General features: G+C 39.5%; 1 protein-coding gene and 1 long non-coding RNA gene across 3 annotated transcripts in view; one reads left to right on the forward strand and one right to left on the reverse strand.

The window, feature by feature from the left end:
• CUNH15orf41 (chromosome unknown C15orf41 homolog) overlaps positions 1-16547 on the forward strand; it is a 196482-nt gene that overhangs the window by 98921 nt on the left and 81014 nt on the right. For both annotated transcript variants that reach the window (XM_031371404.1, XM_031371403.1), the window contains exons 9-10: positions 6049-6114; positions 6724-6829. In XM_031371404.1, coding sequence (XP_031227264.1) covers positions 6049-6114; positions 6724-6829 — 172 coding nt within the window. The remainder of the gene's footprint in view (positions 1-6048; positions 6115-6723; positions 6830-16547) is intronic.
• The window catches only part of LOC116090671, a 131772-nt gene that overhangs the window by 79161 nt on the left and 36064 nt on the right, over positions 1-16547 (reverse strand). The window lies entirely within an intron of this gene.

Here is a 16547-nt window from a genome sequence, read left to right on the forward strand (position 1 = left end):
CCTTGACCTCTGTACTTTCCAATGCTGCCCTCCTTCTCAAGAAGCAAAGATGGCCACTGACAGGTTTCTTAGCATTATAATCTCAAAATAAAGTTGTCCTGTCACCTCAAAAAAAAAATCACAGAAAGGGATCTGATGTCAGCTGCTCTGATCCAGTGTCAACTCAGAGCTGAGTGGTTGGGGGACAGGTCACTGACTATCTAGCAAAATCATAGTGTGGGATAGCAATGCCAGGCAGGATAGCTGCAGGGAATCCAAACAAAACATTCTCTCTCTGCAGTGAATTAACCGCAGTTTCCATTTTTATTCTCCTTACAGAGCTTACCTGGAGTCAAGTCATTTACTATCATTACTGGATTGACTCTGTGGTCTGTCTATAGTTGCAGATTTTCATATTTAAGGATATATGTGTTTCAGTGTGGGCTCTTAGTTATGTCTTGTAACTGTGAATATGCCTCTTATTCAGGGAGAAACAGCAGGGAGAGATAAGCTAACATTTAGCCACTCATCAGAATTTTAAGGTTGGCATAGGCTCTATGTTTTTGAAGGAGAAACTAAGTCTTTACATTACAACCTAGAACCTCCCAGTAGCCTCTGAGGGTGTGTGTCATATGTCTGCTGTGGCAGTTTGAGCAGGAATGGCCCCATAGCCTTGTATGTTTGAAAGCTTGGCCCATAAGGAGTGGTACTTTAGGAAGTGTGGCTGTGTTGGGGGAAGTGTGTCACTGGGGTTTGAAGTCTCAGATGCTCAAGCCAGGCCCAATGTGTCTCAGTCTTCTTGTGCTGCCTGCTGATCTGGATGTAGAACCCCCAGCTTCTCTAGCACCATGTCTACCTGCATGGCGCCCCGCTTCCCACCATGATGATAATGAACTGAACCTCTGAGACTGTAAAAAATGTTTTTTTTTTTTATAAGAGTTGCTATGGTTAAGACTAAGACATATATCATGCTGATTTGTCTGTTCCTTTGAAGCATTAAGCCAAAAACATTTCCAGTGATTTGCTTTGTTGTTGATATTTGTGTCTCCCCACTTCACACGCAGCCAGGACGGCCTACCTAGCTGCTCTTCACACTGCTCCTATTTGTTTCCTATCTTCAGTTTCTCCTAATATTGTCCCCTACAGACGTAAGCAGAGGATAAGATCACACCAGTCATTTGCACTCCTTATTAGTGGCTTTGATAGAGGCGTTGGGAAAGAGGTTGAAATGAATGGTTGTAATGAAATTTGAGCTTTGATAACGATTTCATTTCTGTGTGAGGTAGACGTACCAATCCGTATTTGTGTTCTGTGTACCCTTACACCATTTGCATATCATAATGGCAGCTGTTACTGAAGCCCTCCTGATGCCTTCAGCAGAAAAGACTGTGAGACTTCTTCTTAGGGAGCATACGGAAAAGAAAGGTTGCAACTCTAAGCACTGAAATAAGAATGTTTCAGAAAATGTGATGTAGGCACATGACGTACTAGTGAAGAAGAGATACAATATAGTTTTGTATTGTGTTGATGTATTTGCTTTGGGCCCTCTCTGAATTTACAAATGATGTGCAATATTTTAAATGTGTATCTTTTAATCACTTGTATATTTTATTTAGTAGTTTCTATCCGTTGAGAAAATCATGAGTCACTTCAGAGTGACTTGTCATTTTCAGGTGTTACAAACTGGAATTTTGTACATTTTCTTTGGAAATGATATATATCTTAAATTTAAAGATTGTAATAGAACAGCATAGGTTAAGGAAAACATTTTCTTAATAGTCTTAAATATCATACTTAAGTATATCTTAACTAGTTTCAAATGTGTCTTATTCTCTGACTAAAACTCAGCCCTTTATTTTAAACAAAGGAATTGTGTAATTAGTAGCTAATTGCTTTGGATATTTTGGGTATTTCAAGGATATAATTCAAAAGCCATTGAAATTAAATGCTCATGATGTTCTTTACACATTTGTGACCCCCCCTTTTAAAAAATCACCTAAGAACAGGCCTGGTGATGTGAAAATAAACAGAGACCTGTGTTGTTCTTGAATCATTGAAATAGTATTTAAAAGTAGTTTTTAAAATCTCTTTCTTCTGTTGGCACAGTTTTGTTGAATTTTGGGATGTAAGGACAGGAGGACTTCTGAAACTCGAATTCCCCTGAATGGTATCTGACATGTGGCTACCCATTGATCACACAGAAGGGAAAGGAGAATCCCTCACTCTTCATAAGTATCACACATGTTCTAACTTACGTATTGCCATAATTGAGGATTATAAAGTAATGTAGAGTCTGTGAGGACAAAGCAGGACTGGGTTGACATGGACTCTCATCTACTGTCATTTCTATTTAAGAAGTCCAAGCCTTGGTGGACAGCTTTACTTGTCTTGGCTTCTTTTAGGATGTATTAGGTAGAATGTGGATGTACTCATCTCTAACACTTTACTAGGACAGACACACAGTTTTGTGAGGTACCTGTTATCTAGAATTCTTCATTTGGTCAACAAGTGTGCTTGTAAGTGAAAATATTCCTGTATTTATTTTGATGATGAAACCTTAGACCATGAGATTAGTGAATTTAGAAGATCTGAAATGTATATATATATATATATATATATATATATATATATATATATATATGTGAATGTGAATGTATTTATATGTATACCTTGGGTCAGAAAAGTCTTCCAGTCTGCTGTGTTCACTGACTAAGGTCAGTAGAACTGATAGGGTAAGTATACTAAAAGCTCTATTTCAGATTGTTGTCTTCATGGTTTTCTCTTCTCTTAAGTAACACTATTTCTTTTCTTTCCTTTTTTTTTTTTTTTGAGAGTATGTATTTCAGACATCTAGTTTCAGCTAGGGAGAGTCAAGAATCTGAAGTAACTAGTTAACTAAAGTATGTGTAAAGTATAAGAATTCTGTATGAAATCCATGGTTCTTGAAGAAAACGTAGAGGTTGCACGTCTTACTATAGAGGAGGGGAAAATCTTCACAGATCAATAGTTAGATAAGAAGTAGGATTGTGATCATGGCTACCCAATAATAGTACAGTCCCTTGTACAAAATGGGTTTCTGGAGGGATTCTGCCCAAATCTATAGACTAGATAAGGGAGGTGTTACTTAAAACATTACTGATGGAAGAAAAATTTTTAAAGAAAGGATCACTTCTGTCCTTTTACAACTTCAGTGAATTGAGGTTCAAACATTTGGAAAAACCACAGGACTTTCAAACAAACCTCAAACTTTGGACCAATATCGCTGCCTCTGTGCTGTGTCTATGCCTAAGGCGTTAAATAAATTTAAAAACAAAGAAACCATACAGTAGAACTGTATGGCTTTACAGAAACCATAAATAGAATTCAAAATGCACGTTTAATTAATTTACTTGGTTTTTTTCTGGGTATTGAATACATGTGGAGGGTCTGCTGGTGGTGAGGAGGACACCCGAGTCAGGTCCTCAGAGCAGCAACATGCATGTGTCCAAGCCTGTGGGCACCATCACACTGCAAAGGAGCCAACACATAGTGGTACAAAGAACTAAGGGCAGAACAAGGCACATAGCTTCAGACTTCTGCAAATGGAGCGTGCCAACCAATTTTAAATCTGTACTCAGAGGTTTAGAAAGTGTTCTATTGTTAGGAACCCATCTGAAATCCAAGGGCCTAGTCTTGTGAAGACTCGATGCCCCAGTGTAGGGGAATGCCAAGGCAGGGAAGTGGAAGTGGGTAGATGGGTGGGGAGCACCCTCATCGAAGCAGAGGGATGGAGGATGCAATAGGGGGCCTTTAGGGGGAAAACTGGGAAAGGGGATAACATTTGAAATGTAAATAAAGAAAATATCCAATAAAAGAAAAGGTTAAAAAAAAAAAGAAGAAGAAGAAATCCAAGGGCCAAGAAAGAAGCCTAGGAAGCTGGGTCAGTAGCCAGGCTGGCCCATGGCCCAGTGAGCTGGCTGCCTGTCCACAAGAGCTTCTGCCTATGCTTCCACTATTCTCTCCTCTGCACTGTTCTCTCCTCTGAACATCATCAAGTTATCCTCTCCCTTTCTAAGGAGAAATAAGCAGGTTGGGGGACCCCTCCGTGGGGGCATGAAATGGAGGTGTTATAGCAAGTGACTGTTTTGTAAGTAAAAGACAGGGCATTTCAGATGTTTTGAATAACCTCTTATTATAAGAAACACTGGCAAGGACTCAGATACTAAGGTGCTATGCCGGGTATACATAGCATCAACTTCATAGATACTGCAAACATGGAAGGACTTGGAGAGGGGAGGGGAGGCAGACAGACTTAGGGCTGAGACTTTGTCCCCTGGTACTTTGGAATTCTTTACAAAAAGATGGAAACATTCCCTAGCTTCATCTAGTGGCCAGATTTGGGGTTTGGGATTTTATATTTTTACATTAGAGAAGCCATGGAGTTGCAGTCCCATGGGTGATTTTGCAGCATGCAATGTGTAGTGTACTTCAGCTTTTAAAAGGGTCTGACTGTGCTTGCGGATTGCTTGGTGACCTTTAAAGTTTTATTCTGAGCTGTTGTCAGAAGCATATCATTGTTTTAACATCTACATAGGCTGATGGAGCTAAGAAAGTTTTAATGAAATATTATCTATTTTTTTAAATGTCAGCCAGCTTTTAAAACTATCCATCATGTGTCTAAATCATCTCTCAAAACACTAGGGTTGATGTGAATAAGTACCTCTTTCATTAAAGTTTTCCTGGTCAGAGTACAGTTAAAGGGTAGAAATTTTCTGGTCTATTTTTGTAGCCCAGTTTCAAAATTATTTTGTTTTAAAAATAACCTTAGTTTGATTTGTATTTCATTATTTCAACAGCTTGATTTTTTTTTCTTTTATTTCAAAGAGAGAGAACTGTTCTGAATGCATCAAGCCTTCTTAATCTGAGTCAAAATACCAACTTTTAACAGCATTCCCCTTAGATATCTACTTTATTGTGTGTCTTCTCATTAAAAGCTTATTTATGTTTAAAATGCTGACCTTTCAGGATGTACACAAGAATGCTCTAAAACAGAGCTTCTCAAAGCTGGCCGTGAAACACTGTCTTGGGCTGACAAATGGATTGGAAATAAGCTACCCAACACTGGGAATGGGCCATTAATTTTAATCAAAGTTGATGCAGGAAGGCCAATGGGATGCATGACAATGTCAACAGCCCAGTAGGTGTTAAGAGACCACTCGGCCTTCCTTGTTACTTGGTTGAGCCATTAGTTGAGGTTGGGTGAAGACAGAAAGCCATGCCTGGAATTGAATGACCTGGTCACTCCAAAATCTAATGGAGAACTCTCTGTTTCAGAAATCACATCGTAATGCCATTAGAAGTCAAGGACAGCATTTAGAAAATACTAGGAGGGTTTTTTTTTTCCCCCCAAGCACCTTGCTAGTTTTTCCAACTTTATCTGGGTCTCCGTTTCCCTGCTTTCTTCCCTTCCACCAGGATCATTAATATTTACAGAAGAAACTGTAAAGACAGGGAAAACCTCTCCAAGCCTGTTTGCTTTTCAGATTTCAGGGCATCAAACTCTAAATCGGAGAAACAGTTGTATACCTAAGGGATGAAACAAGACAACCAACTGTGGAGATCTCACTTCCTTCCTTTGCTTTTATTAATTTAATCCAGAGTTTCTGGAGTACTTTAACAGAAGCATTTATTTCCTGCTTGCAAAGGCTACCATGCTTCTGCATTACTGTAAACTGTCAATATTGACTACTGGCAATGGTGACTTCCTCTGTAGCAGGTCTCTTTACTTTCCATCAGTAAGTATATTTATTTTGAGAATTTTCAATTACCCAAAAAAAGGTAGCTCTTGACAGCTTGGATTAATGATGTTTATAATAAAGACATAAAAATGCAAAAAGGACAAAGAAGCATTCTTGTATCTCTGATTCAGGTTTGGGAAGAAAATTCATTTATTCTGACATGGCATTGCACGCATAAGACACGTATGGCTGCATTAGTAATTTTTACACATATTTAAAAAAGAAAAGCAATTATATTGCTGTCTTTTTAATGGAGTGCCTCGATAAATGATAGTGTTTGTTCTTCCTGCAGATGAGGATCAGCTCCGTGCAAAGGGCTATGACAAAACCCCAGACTTCATTTTACAGGTGCCAGTGGGTAAGTCCTTGAGCTTGGATATGCATCTCTGTATACAAGGGGATTGGTTTTTTGGTTTTGGGGGTTTTTTGTTTTTGTTTTTGCATGTTATTATTAGCAAATGTTTTCAGAGTAGATTATCTTTATAATACCATGTTGAAATGGGTAAACTCATTGGAAAAGATGATCTTAAATTGTCTCGCAGTTGGTTCAGAAGCCTGTGCCTCAGAACTTCTCCATACAGAAGGAGCATGCCTTCTGAAGGCATTTTTTTTAAGTTGCCATTCTCAACTCATATCTCTAAATTTTGAATTTTAAAAATACAGCTTTGCCAGACAGCCAGGCACACTTTGGTCTTGACATGTCACTTGTCGAGCCACAGAACAGCATCATGAACACTAAGAAAGGGAGTTTTGAAGAATAGGGTGAGGAGAACAAGATGAAACTGTGGCCCCAGCGTGCCTGGTGATGAACTTACACAAACGTGTTGTTTTATAAATTACGCCCACAGTGAGTGGCAGAGGCTAAACCCCTGCTCATTAATGTGAAGCATAGAGAGGCCAGGGCATAGTTGAGGCTTTTCAATCTTCCCTCTCCTTCACCATGTATTAGTAATGCTTTGTCCCTTAGCTGTGGAAGGGCACATAATTCACTGGATTGAAAGCAAAGCCTCATTTGGTGATGAATGTAGCCACCACGCCTACCTGCATGGCCAATTCTGGAGCTACTGGAATAGGTAAGGTCCCATTATTTTTCTCTTAAGATAAACGATACTCAGCTGAAGTCTCATTAGAAAAAAAATATTTTGTTTAGCTGGTAAAAATGCTAGGAGCCTTTTTTTCCTAGTAAATACAGATTCTGATTAATGTATTCATTTCAGATAATTTAAACTTCTCTGCTTTCATGATGTTGCTTCATTTTTTAAAACTTAAAAATCTGTGCTTAAGGTCAAAACAAGTATAGCCTATTTCCTGCTTTACAGTGATTACATTAGTGTCACTTAAAGTATGGATAAGAAGCTGTGGTGCATAATATGGTATAGAAACTGGATTTTATCCTTTTGGGGTAGAATTTATGCTTCCTCTTAGACCATAAAAATTAATTTATTCCCAGTTACCTGAAGATAGTATCCAAACCACGTGAAAAATGAAAATGATTTACATGACAACAGTACCAAACAGCTTATATACAGATTTCTACAACCATCCTGCCAAGATGGAAGTCTCCACAATTAAAGCAATTCAGGGTGGGGCGGATGTACTAAATACCTGCCCTGTGCCTGGACCTGGAAGTTATCTCAATTAATTCTTACAAAGAGGTTATGTGTGTGTGTGTGTGTGTGTGTGTGTGTGTGTGTGTGTGGTGCGGGATGTGCATGTGTGCATGAATATCTCTGTTATATGGGTTCCTGTGACTGTGTGCACATATGCATATGTGTTAGTGTGGGTGTGAAGTCCTAATGTTGACCTTAGATGGTCTTCCACAATAACCCACCACTTTCCCACTTTATTTATTGAGGCAGGCCTCTCACTGAAACTAGAGATCACTGATTGTAGCTTATCCTGGGGAATCTCATCTCTGCCTTCTGATTGCTAAGATACAGGCAACAATCACGCCTGCCTGGCCTTGACCCTGGTGCTGGGGATGAAACTTCTGGTCCTCAAATTTGTGCATCTCCACAGCCCTGCAAGTTACTTGTGTCTCCATTGTATAGATAACTAAACTGATACTCAAAGAAAGGAAACAGTGTGTTACCATCCTGCTAGCTATCACAGGCCTGCATTTATCCCCGCCTCCTAAATCCCGTCCATCTCTAACAGCGTCCTGTCATCTGCAATGTAACTGTTGAATCTCTGATTTTTTTTTTATGATTGTAATTTTCTTTGATTTTTTTTTTTTTATGGTTGCATTCCTGTTCTCACACTCTGTGTTTTCCTCCATGAAAACAAGAAATGGGTTGGGGGCAACCTTTCTAGACTAGCTGTGCTCTTCTGCCATTGGTCAACAGTAAGAACACAGTAATAAGATGACACATGCCCAGATCATTAAGGAAAGAGATGGTAGCATCTGCAGGCAGCAGTGTGGGCTGTGGGTGGGAGGCTATCGGATTTGGCATTATATTGTTACTCAGCTTTACAAAAGGCCAGCAGATCTCGCCCGTGGCAGCTGTGCTAAACTACGCCTACTCTTTGCCATGGTAACAGTGATCATGACAAAATGCTGAATGTAATGCCCTTCTTGATTTTCTTGTGTAATTGTGCGTAGCATCCAAGCTTTACTTTACAGGGATGGAGGAGGAAAGTGCAAAATGTTTTAGAAATCAATGCTGCTTCAGCGTTTCCTCTGTTTTATTCGGCCATTATTCAAATTAGCAGTAATGTGGCAAATTGAATTTTAGATTTTTAGCGATTTTCTGATGAGTTTGAAATAGTAAAGAAAGCATCATTTTTGAGAGTATAGGGAAAGCAATGACAGGAAAATCAAACCGCCTAAGTTTAGGTTACTAAAGGGTTAAAAACAATTGATCATGTAAATCACTGTGCATTAAGACCATGTTCCCCTTTTGGGTACTGGTCAGGTCTTTTCTGAAGAGCAAATAGAAGTTCAATTTCAAATAAGGAAGCTCAATTTAAAATGCCAAAATCATGTCTTCATTGTGAAACAACTCAACTATGGAGCACCTACTGTGCGCCTCACACACATCAATCAGAGGCACATTAAATGATCTAGTCACCTCTATGGGAAACCTGTAGATTACAGACATGGATGAAGGAAAAATGAGTGGTCAATAATTTAATGTGTTTTCCTTCCAGATGAGTTGGATTTTGTTTGGGTTTTTATTTCGGGGTGTGTCTGTGTGACCTTGGCTGGCCTAGAACTCATCATGTAGGCCTCAGACTCCCAGAGATCCACTTGACTCTGCCTCCAGAGTTCTGGGATTTATGGTGCATACCACCATGCTCAGCTCCTTTTGTGATTTTTAAATATTCTTTTGTTGCATTTTTTACGTTCTAGTATTTTACATGGAGTATCATTTATATACCTAAACATATTCTTTGAATTTACATTAGCTAAGCAGACACAGTTTATATGGAGCATGCTATATGATAGGAAATGTTAGCCTTGGTTGTAAGTATTCCAGATCATCTGGGAAACATAAACCATACAGGTTGTCACCAATGTCACCAATGTCTGCAGGGAAGCAAAGACATGCAAACAGTGCCAAAGTGCAATGTGGAACACTGAGACATCACCATACGAATAGTGGGTGATAAGAACGTAGCAGTCAGAACCGATTTACCAGTGGCCTAGCATTTAGACCCAAGGCAATGTTAGCCATCCGTGAATGTGTGGGATCCTAATGTTTTTTTTTCTTATTCTGTGAACATGCCACACAGAACAGATCATGAAGTTCTCAGCAATAGTAGACATTCTCTCAAAAGTAGCCTTTCAAAGAGACTTGCATATGGACTAAAGCCAGGCGTGGGGAGGGTGGGAGGGGCTCTAATTGATGAGAAAACCCATATGAATCTAAGTGTCACACTGCCTTCAGGGTAACAGTTAGATTTTCATGTAAGAGCATTCAAGTCATATTTAAGACAATTTTATATAACCTCATTTTTTCCACACCCCTAGTTTTTGGGTTGGCATTTGCATAAGAACTTTCTTTCTTAATACATTGTTTTTAATTCAGCCTTCAACATTTTGAGAGTTGGTCATTTACTCTATCTTTATTAAAACCTTTGATTTTCTTGTCTTCCATGTTGTCTTTTCTTTTTTGTGTTTCTCCCTCCATGCCAGCAGCATCCTTGGTCTTTTCCACTAGTTCTTCCTGGCCTCTGGGTAGAGGGCTCCATCCCTCTTTTATCTACATCCACTGATGGGTAGACCTTCATTGGATCCTGTATGCTACCTCTATATTGGTTTCTGCTAATGTTGACTCCCAGATATAACATTGACTGAGATGAATTTCTGCCTGTCCTTCATAGTATCTTCTAAGTAGTTCAGATTTAACATTCATAAAGCTAGTTTTCTTTTTTTTTTTCTTCAAGCTTGTTATTTTTCCATCCTTCTCAGTCCAACTAATGGTGCCACAGTGTGCGCTCAGTTCAGAAATCTAAGTTTTCCCACAGATCCATTAGCTCTGTTTTTACCTTGTCTCAAACTGGGTATTTATTACCGTTTCACTTACTGTTTGTTGCCTTGGCACCCGTTAGCATCTCTTGGGCAATTACTTTGGCTTTCAAAACTGATTTCCTCAGGCCCAATCTTACAGCCCTATGGGCAGCTTTTCGTATCCCAGTCTTGGAAAATGTGAATTATATTGTGTCATTCCCCTTCGCAACCCCTACCCCCAACTCAAAACATTTCAGTGCATTGCTGTCACATCTGAAATAAAATCCCAACTCCCCTCTGGTACTCAGGGCCCTCTGCAAAATCTGTCCTCCCTCCCAGCCCAGTTGTAGATACATACTCCTCTATCCTAATAACCCATCTTATTTTTACAATTCCTATCGCATGCATTTCCTTGGTGTTCCTTGAATCCTTGTTTGTAGTTCAAAATTTTTCCTCTGCCCCATCCTTTTGCCTGGATGTTTCTTTGCTTGGATTGCCACTTAACCTCTTCATGTGACATTCAAAGCTCAGCTCATTTCCCATTCTCAGAAGCACATCCTTGATCACCCAATCTCAGATGAAAAATCCTTAGTCAGCTCTTCTCCTCACAGGGCCCCACGTGAATGAGCGAGTGGGTGAGTGGTGAGGGAGTGAGTGGGTGGGTGAGTGGTGACTGAGTGAATGAATAGAAAGTGGTGAAAATCTGCTCTAGAAAACTCTTGAAAAGCACATTTCCTTTTATATTATCATTTTGAAATGTCTCTTTCATTGCTTTGGTATAAAACTTTAGCAATTTGTCTTGCCTTAATTTAAAAGATTTAAATTCCTCAATGCAATCACTTTTCCAAAACAACATATACTGTCTCAAGAACATAGGCTGTTTTTCCAACCCCCATTTTGATATGAGCCTTGACTAATTCCTCAACATACTTCCATCTCTGCCTCTATCAAGTCAAATAGTGAGCCCCTGAGAAGCAGCATTTGTTCCATAGTATAACCACAAACTGCTGCCAGAAGACACTTCTTTATGAAACCAACACTGAGAGGCTCTCACTTCCTCTTTCTGTAGTCACGAAGTGAGTTCTTTGACACTTGGTTCACATGGTTAAGTCTACATTAATATTCAGATGGCAGATAGAAGAGCAAAGCAATTCTGCAGTTATAGGTCAGATTTTGTGCCCATCAAAGGAGCAGGAGAATAAAAAACTTGACAAAGAGGGAGCCGCATGCTATGATGATCATTGTCCAACAACTGCTGATCGAGAAGAACATGGCACTCACGCAGATTCAGGCCTTCTGCTCTTCTTGGTATCTTCAGGCACACTGTCATCAGGAGCGTCGATTTTAAAAGTACACTTTATAGGCAAGGTTTGTAAAGACCATTAAAGCCAGCTAGTTAGAAATGATGAGGTTCTATGTGCTTGAATTTAATCTTTCAATATAGTTATCCTTGAAGTTATAGAAGGAATATTGGGTTTGAATCTAGGTTGTGCTGGTCTCATGCATAGAAACAGCTTGGCCATCTACGGAGTTAATAATACTTTTCAGCCCGGCAGTGGTGGCACACACCTTTAATCCCAGCACTTGGGAGGCAGAGGCAGATGGATTTCTGAGTTCAAGGCCAGCCTGGTCTACAGAGTGAGTTCCAGGACAGCCAGGGCTATACAGAGAAACCCTGTCTAGAAAAACCAAATAATAATAATAATAATAATAATAATAATAATAATAATAATAATAATAATAATACTTTTCTTATTCTTTTATTTTAAATATCAGTTATTAAATACATTATTAAAAAACACTTTCATATGTGCTAGCAATCAACAAATAGGAATCGGCCTCTGTTTTTCTTGTGTATCACTTTCTGGTGGAATTTAAAGGTCCTCAGACAGTTTGAACATATAGACTTCTTTAACATATAGACTCTTTAGCTAAGTTCAGCATTCAACTTGGCTGACATCCCCTTAGAAAACCTTATGGCTTTTGCAAAACCTCTCCTGCTTGCATTCTGCTGCTGATCCCATAGCAGTTATCAAGCATTATAATTGGTGTTTGCTTGTCACCTCCTTCGAGTTAATGCTTGCTAGTTGTTTTATCTATCTTTAAATGCTCAGAAATTGGCAGAATGCCTGTCACACAGTAGGTGATCAGTGGATAGTTATTCACTGCGTGATTGTGCGATGGGTATACTCATACTTAAATGCGCAACTATAATTGAAATCAACTGTTAAGGATAATATAAGACATGGTGACATTAAACCATAATTGCTCCAATTTTTTTTCTTGAGAGTACCATCCTCAGGACAGTGGGAAATGTCTCAATTTTCTAAAATACTTTTATAGGCTTTATTAGATACATACACTTTTACAGCCTTATTTTAGACAAGTAGTATAAATTTTTCTATAATTTTTAAAGTGGGCAATGAAGAGTAGCCTTGTGGCAAATGCACTTTGTAAAGTTTCTCAGATAAATATTTATGGTTATTTGTTTTGTTTGTCTTATTTTGTTTTGTTGAAACAGAATCTTACTCTGCAGCTAAGGCTGACTTTGAGCTCATGGTAATCCTCCTGCCTCACCTTCTTGAGTGCTAAAATTGTAAATGGGGTTTTTCCCACTCAGCTTTACACTGATAACTTCCTTTCCTTTCCCAAAGTTTCAAACTTCTGGTTTGAAAATTGAAATGGAATGCCTTGAAACCCTGTAGTAGAGAACAATTGGTAGTTCCTTAGAGATGCAAGAAAACAGTCTATTGTGCATAAAGATTTGCAAGTTGAGATTTGTGTTATAAATCCCCATGCTCTTTATCCACCCAGGCTGTTTGTAGGAGTGTAGTGACAGGCAGTCTCATGACCCTGTCTTCTCCTCCTTCTCACTTCACCCTGAAAGGTGTCGGTCATAACACAACCTCTACACCCAAGACCCATACATATCTCCACAAACCCTTGCCTTCCGACAGAGAGGTGTGCATTCCAGTGCTGGACCCTGGGAGAGGTATGTTGGTTCCCTAGTAAGCACATTTTGATGTCCTTACAACAAAGAGCATTGCCTAGAAGAGTTTGGGAGACAGCGGCCAGGTTCCGTTGGCCTTGTAGAATCCTCATTGTGTGAACTGGATGCAGCCAGAGTAGGACTATAGCCTCTTCTAAGCTCGTGTGCCTAGTAGCATGGATTCCTCTTCACTGGTTCTGAGGGACAGTATCAAAGGAAGCAATGTGTACATCTTCCAAAGCCTTTTGTGTACTGGCAGTAAGGTATGTGGGGATGAACAGCAGAGGAAATAGGACCTTAATCACAGTGTTGTACTTCCACTGAGATTAAGAGCCAGGTTCCATCTGTCAGATTTTTGAATGGTTGGCTCCAGAGAGTCTACTCTCCTACAGGCAATGCTAAGCTAATACCTTCTGCTGCAGAAATTGATTTGAGTTCATTTCTTCCCTCTCAGGGCTTTTTAAAGATCAGTTATTTGTTCAGTGGTCTCGTGATTGCTTTCTCTGCTTGGTGATAACCTGAGAGGAGGCGTTTCAAACAAGGCTGCCCGGCAGTCACAGTTAAGGAAGGTATGTTTCAGAGGATGGCCCAAGTTTTTCCTGTATTAAGATACTTTCAGGAAGCCTGCAATTAGTCAAATCACAGATTTCCAGTTATTTCAGTCTTGTTAAAGGCAAGGCTGATCACATCTGTCGCAAGTTGGAGTTTGTGCCTCAGCAATAGAAGCTCTCACAAACCTTCAATTACAGCAGCCTCAGAAAGCGCTGCTGCAGTACACTAACAAGTAGTCATCAGCAACAAGAGACAGATCGACTAATAATTAGCCAATGCGCTGGAGAGGACCTCGGTGAAGGTAAAATATAATAATTTGCCTTTCCATCTCTCATAGTGGAGTTGCTTGTGAGGTATTGACATCCCATTGTTTGACAAACACTGGACACTGTTATTAGCTACAGCAACCTCAAAATATTTGATAAAGACAAGGAAAGTGTTTTCTGTGTACTTAGTACCTTCATGAGAATGTTTTCTCAGGGTACCCAAACTATTTAGTCTACAGCTGGAATGTAAATCACAAGGCTTTTTTTTCCCAGCAAGGAGTTTGCACAGTGTGATGCGTGATTTGCAATGATGACTTTAGAAGCAAAACTGAGTAAGAAAAATAGAAATGTAGTCTTGAGCCTTTCACATGGGTTCTGCAATGAAGACATGATTGTTGCAAGATTGAAAAAAGTTTAAACAGAGGATTAAAATGAAAGAAAACACATCTCTTAGGAAATTCTTTACTTACTTAGGTACCTATGTGCCTGATTCCTATCTTTAAGCATGGTGAAGAGTGTTCTGAGGGAGACATTGACCAGTTTCACAAATCCAGGGAACAATGAAGTGTCAAAACACGAGCTCTTCCTGCTGACCCCATATAATGGAGTTCATCTGTGTCATGCAGGGTTCAGAAATGCTATGTCAAACCAAATCAACAAAGAAGAGATTGAGGGGCCATCAAAGAATGCAAACATGCCATTGTGATCTAACAGTGCAGACAGGTGAGAGGAGGATGACAGAGTCTCAGTAGAAGGTGACACCCACAGTGGTGTTAGCACCCACCACCCGACACCCTTCTGTGCAAAGGCCCTTTCTGTAGCTAAGTCTAGGGGCGTGAAGATTAGACTAAAGTGGGTGTCAACTGCACTTTGTATCCTCATCACATAGAAAAAAAAAACATTTGGCCATAGTGATAAATAATTTACTTTTAGCCGGGCGTGGTGGCGCACGCCTTTAATCCCAGCACTTGGGAGGCAGAGGCAGGTGGATTTCTGAGTTCGAGGCCAGCCTGGTCTACAGAGTGAGCTCCAGGACAGCCAGGGCTATACAGAGAAACCCTGTCTCGAAAAACCAAAAAAAAAAAAAAAAAAAAAAAAAAAAAAAAAAAAAAAAAAAAAAAAAAAATAATTTACTTTTAGAGAAGTAATTTCACTGCTGTGATAGGGTCTGCACCCTAAGAAGTTTATTTTATCTTGCAAACTTTAGAGAGTGTTACTGGAGTGCACCTAGTATTGAAGTACTGACCTAGCTTTGATGCTGTTTTTAATTATGCCTTTGTGTAGCTATGTGAATATGAATGTGGTGCCCACAGAAGCCGAAGGTGTTAGATGTGAACTGCTCAGCCTGGGTGCTGAGAACCAAACATAGGCCCTCTGAGAGAGCAGTGAGTGTTCTTAACCGCTGAGCCATCACTCCAGCTGCCAAATGGAATCTTGATTAGGACACACTAGTTCCAAGCATCAAATGTACACAAGCAGTGGGATGCTCCAAAGGTGTGCCACCTCTATCCTTTGGTGATTGGCAAGTGAGGCTTAGGGTCTTCCTATGAATTCTATACCTACACCCTTTTGTTCCATCACGGAGCTTCATATAAGTCTTGGTGAGAAGTACTGGATAGATCACTTTGTTAGTTAATGAGTAAACTAAGATAAAGAAGCTAAAAAGTCTTGCCAACACGTGGGATATGAGGACTCATCTCTGTGTAGATGGACAAAATGAGCCAGGTATTCTTGTCTTGCTCAACAGCCTTGCACTGTATTCAATATGGATCTGTAGAGTCAGTGTAAAAACCTATCATTGTGCCCGTATCTCCAGAATACAGTGACATTGTTGAGAGTTCAAAGCCACAGCATCAAGTAGTTGATTTATGTAGGATCCAGATGTTAATTTAAATGGTCAATTTAAATTCAGGAGATAAACTGGCTAAAGGATGTTGGTTAGGAAGTATATATTTTTAAACGTTTAAGTAGAGTTTCTATTTTATTCTGCATTACAGTTTGCTCCAAATAAAAAGCCTATTTTAATAAATAATTGGATAAGTTTAACATATATGTACACTCAGGAAAGTATCACATGGTAGGTGCTGAGCTTGGCTGGTACCCTCTAGAGGTCACAGTCTTGTTTACCAGCTATCTAACCCTTTCAGAGACCCCTGGCCAGCCTGCCACTTCCTATTGATTTGTTTGCATTGTGTAGCAACTTTCTTTTTGTTACTACTATTTTTCCTTCCTTTTCTCCCTTTTTCTTTTAATTTAGTTTAGTTCTTTACTTTGTTTCTATTTCTATGTTGTTTTGGTTTTTTTATACTTTAATGGAGCTATTATTTTTTTGTCTGGTTTGTTTGTTTGTTGAGACAGGGTTCCTCTGGGTAACCTTGGCTGTTTTGGTATTGGCTTTGTACTCTAGGCTAGCCCTGAATTCAGAGAGATCCACCTGCTTCTGCCTCCTGAGTGCTGGGACTAAAGGTATGTGTCATCACAGAATCTTTTGTCTGGCTTTTTTAAAAACACAGCAGTTCTTTCAGGTGCAT

This window comes from Mastomys coucha, unplaced genomic scaffold (genome assembly GCF_008632895.1).
Source record: "Mastomys coucha isolate ucsf_1 unplaced genomic scaffold, UCSF_Mcou_1 pScaffold15, whole genome shotgun sequence".
NCBI lineage: Eukaryota > Metazoa > Chordata > Mammalia > Rodentia > Muridae > Mastomys > Mastomys coucha.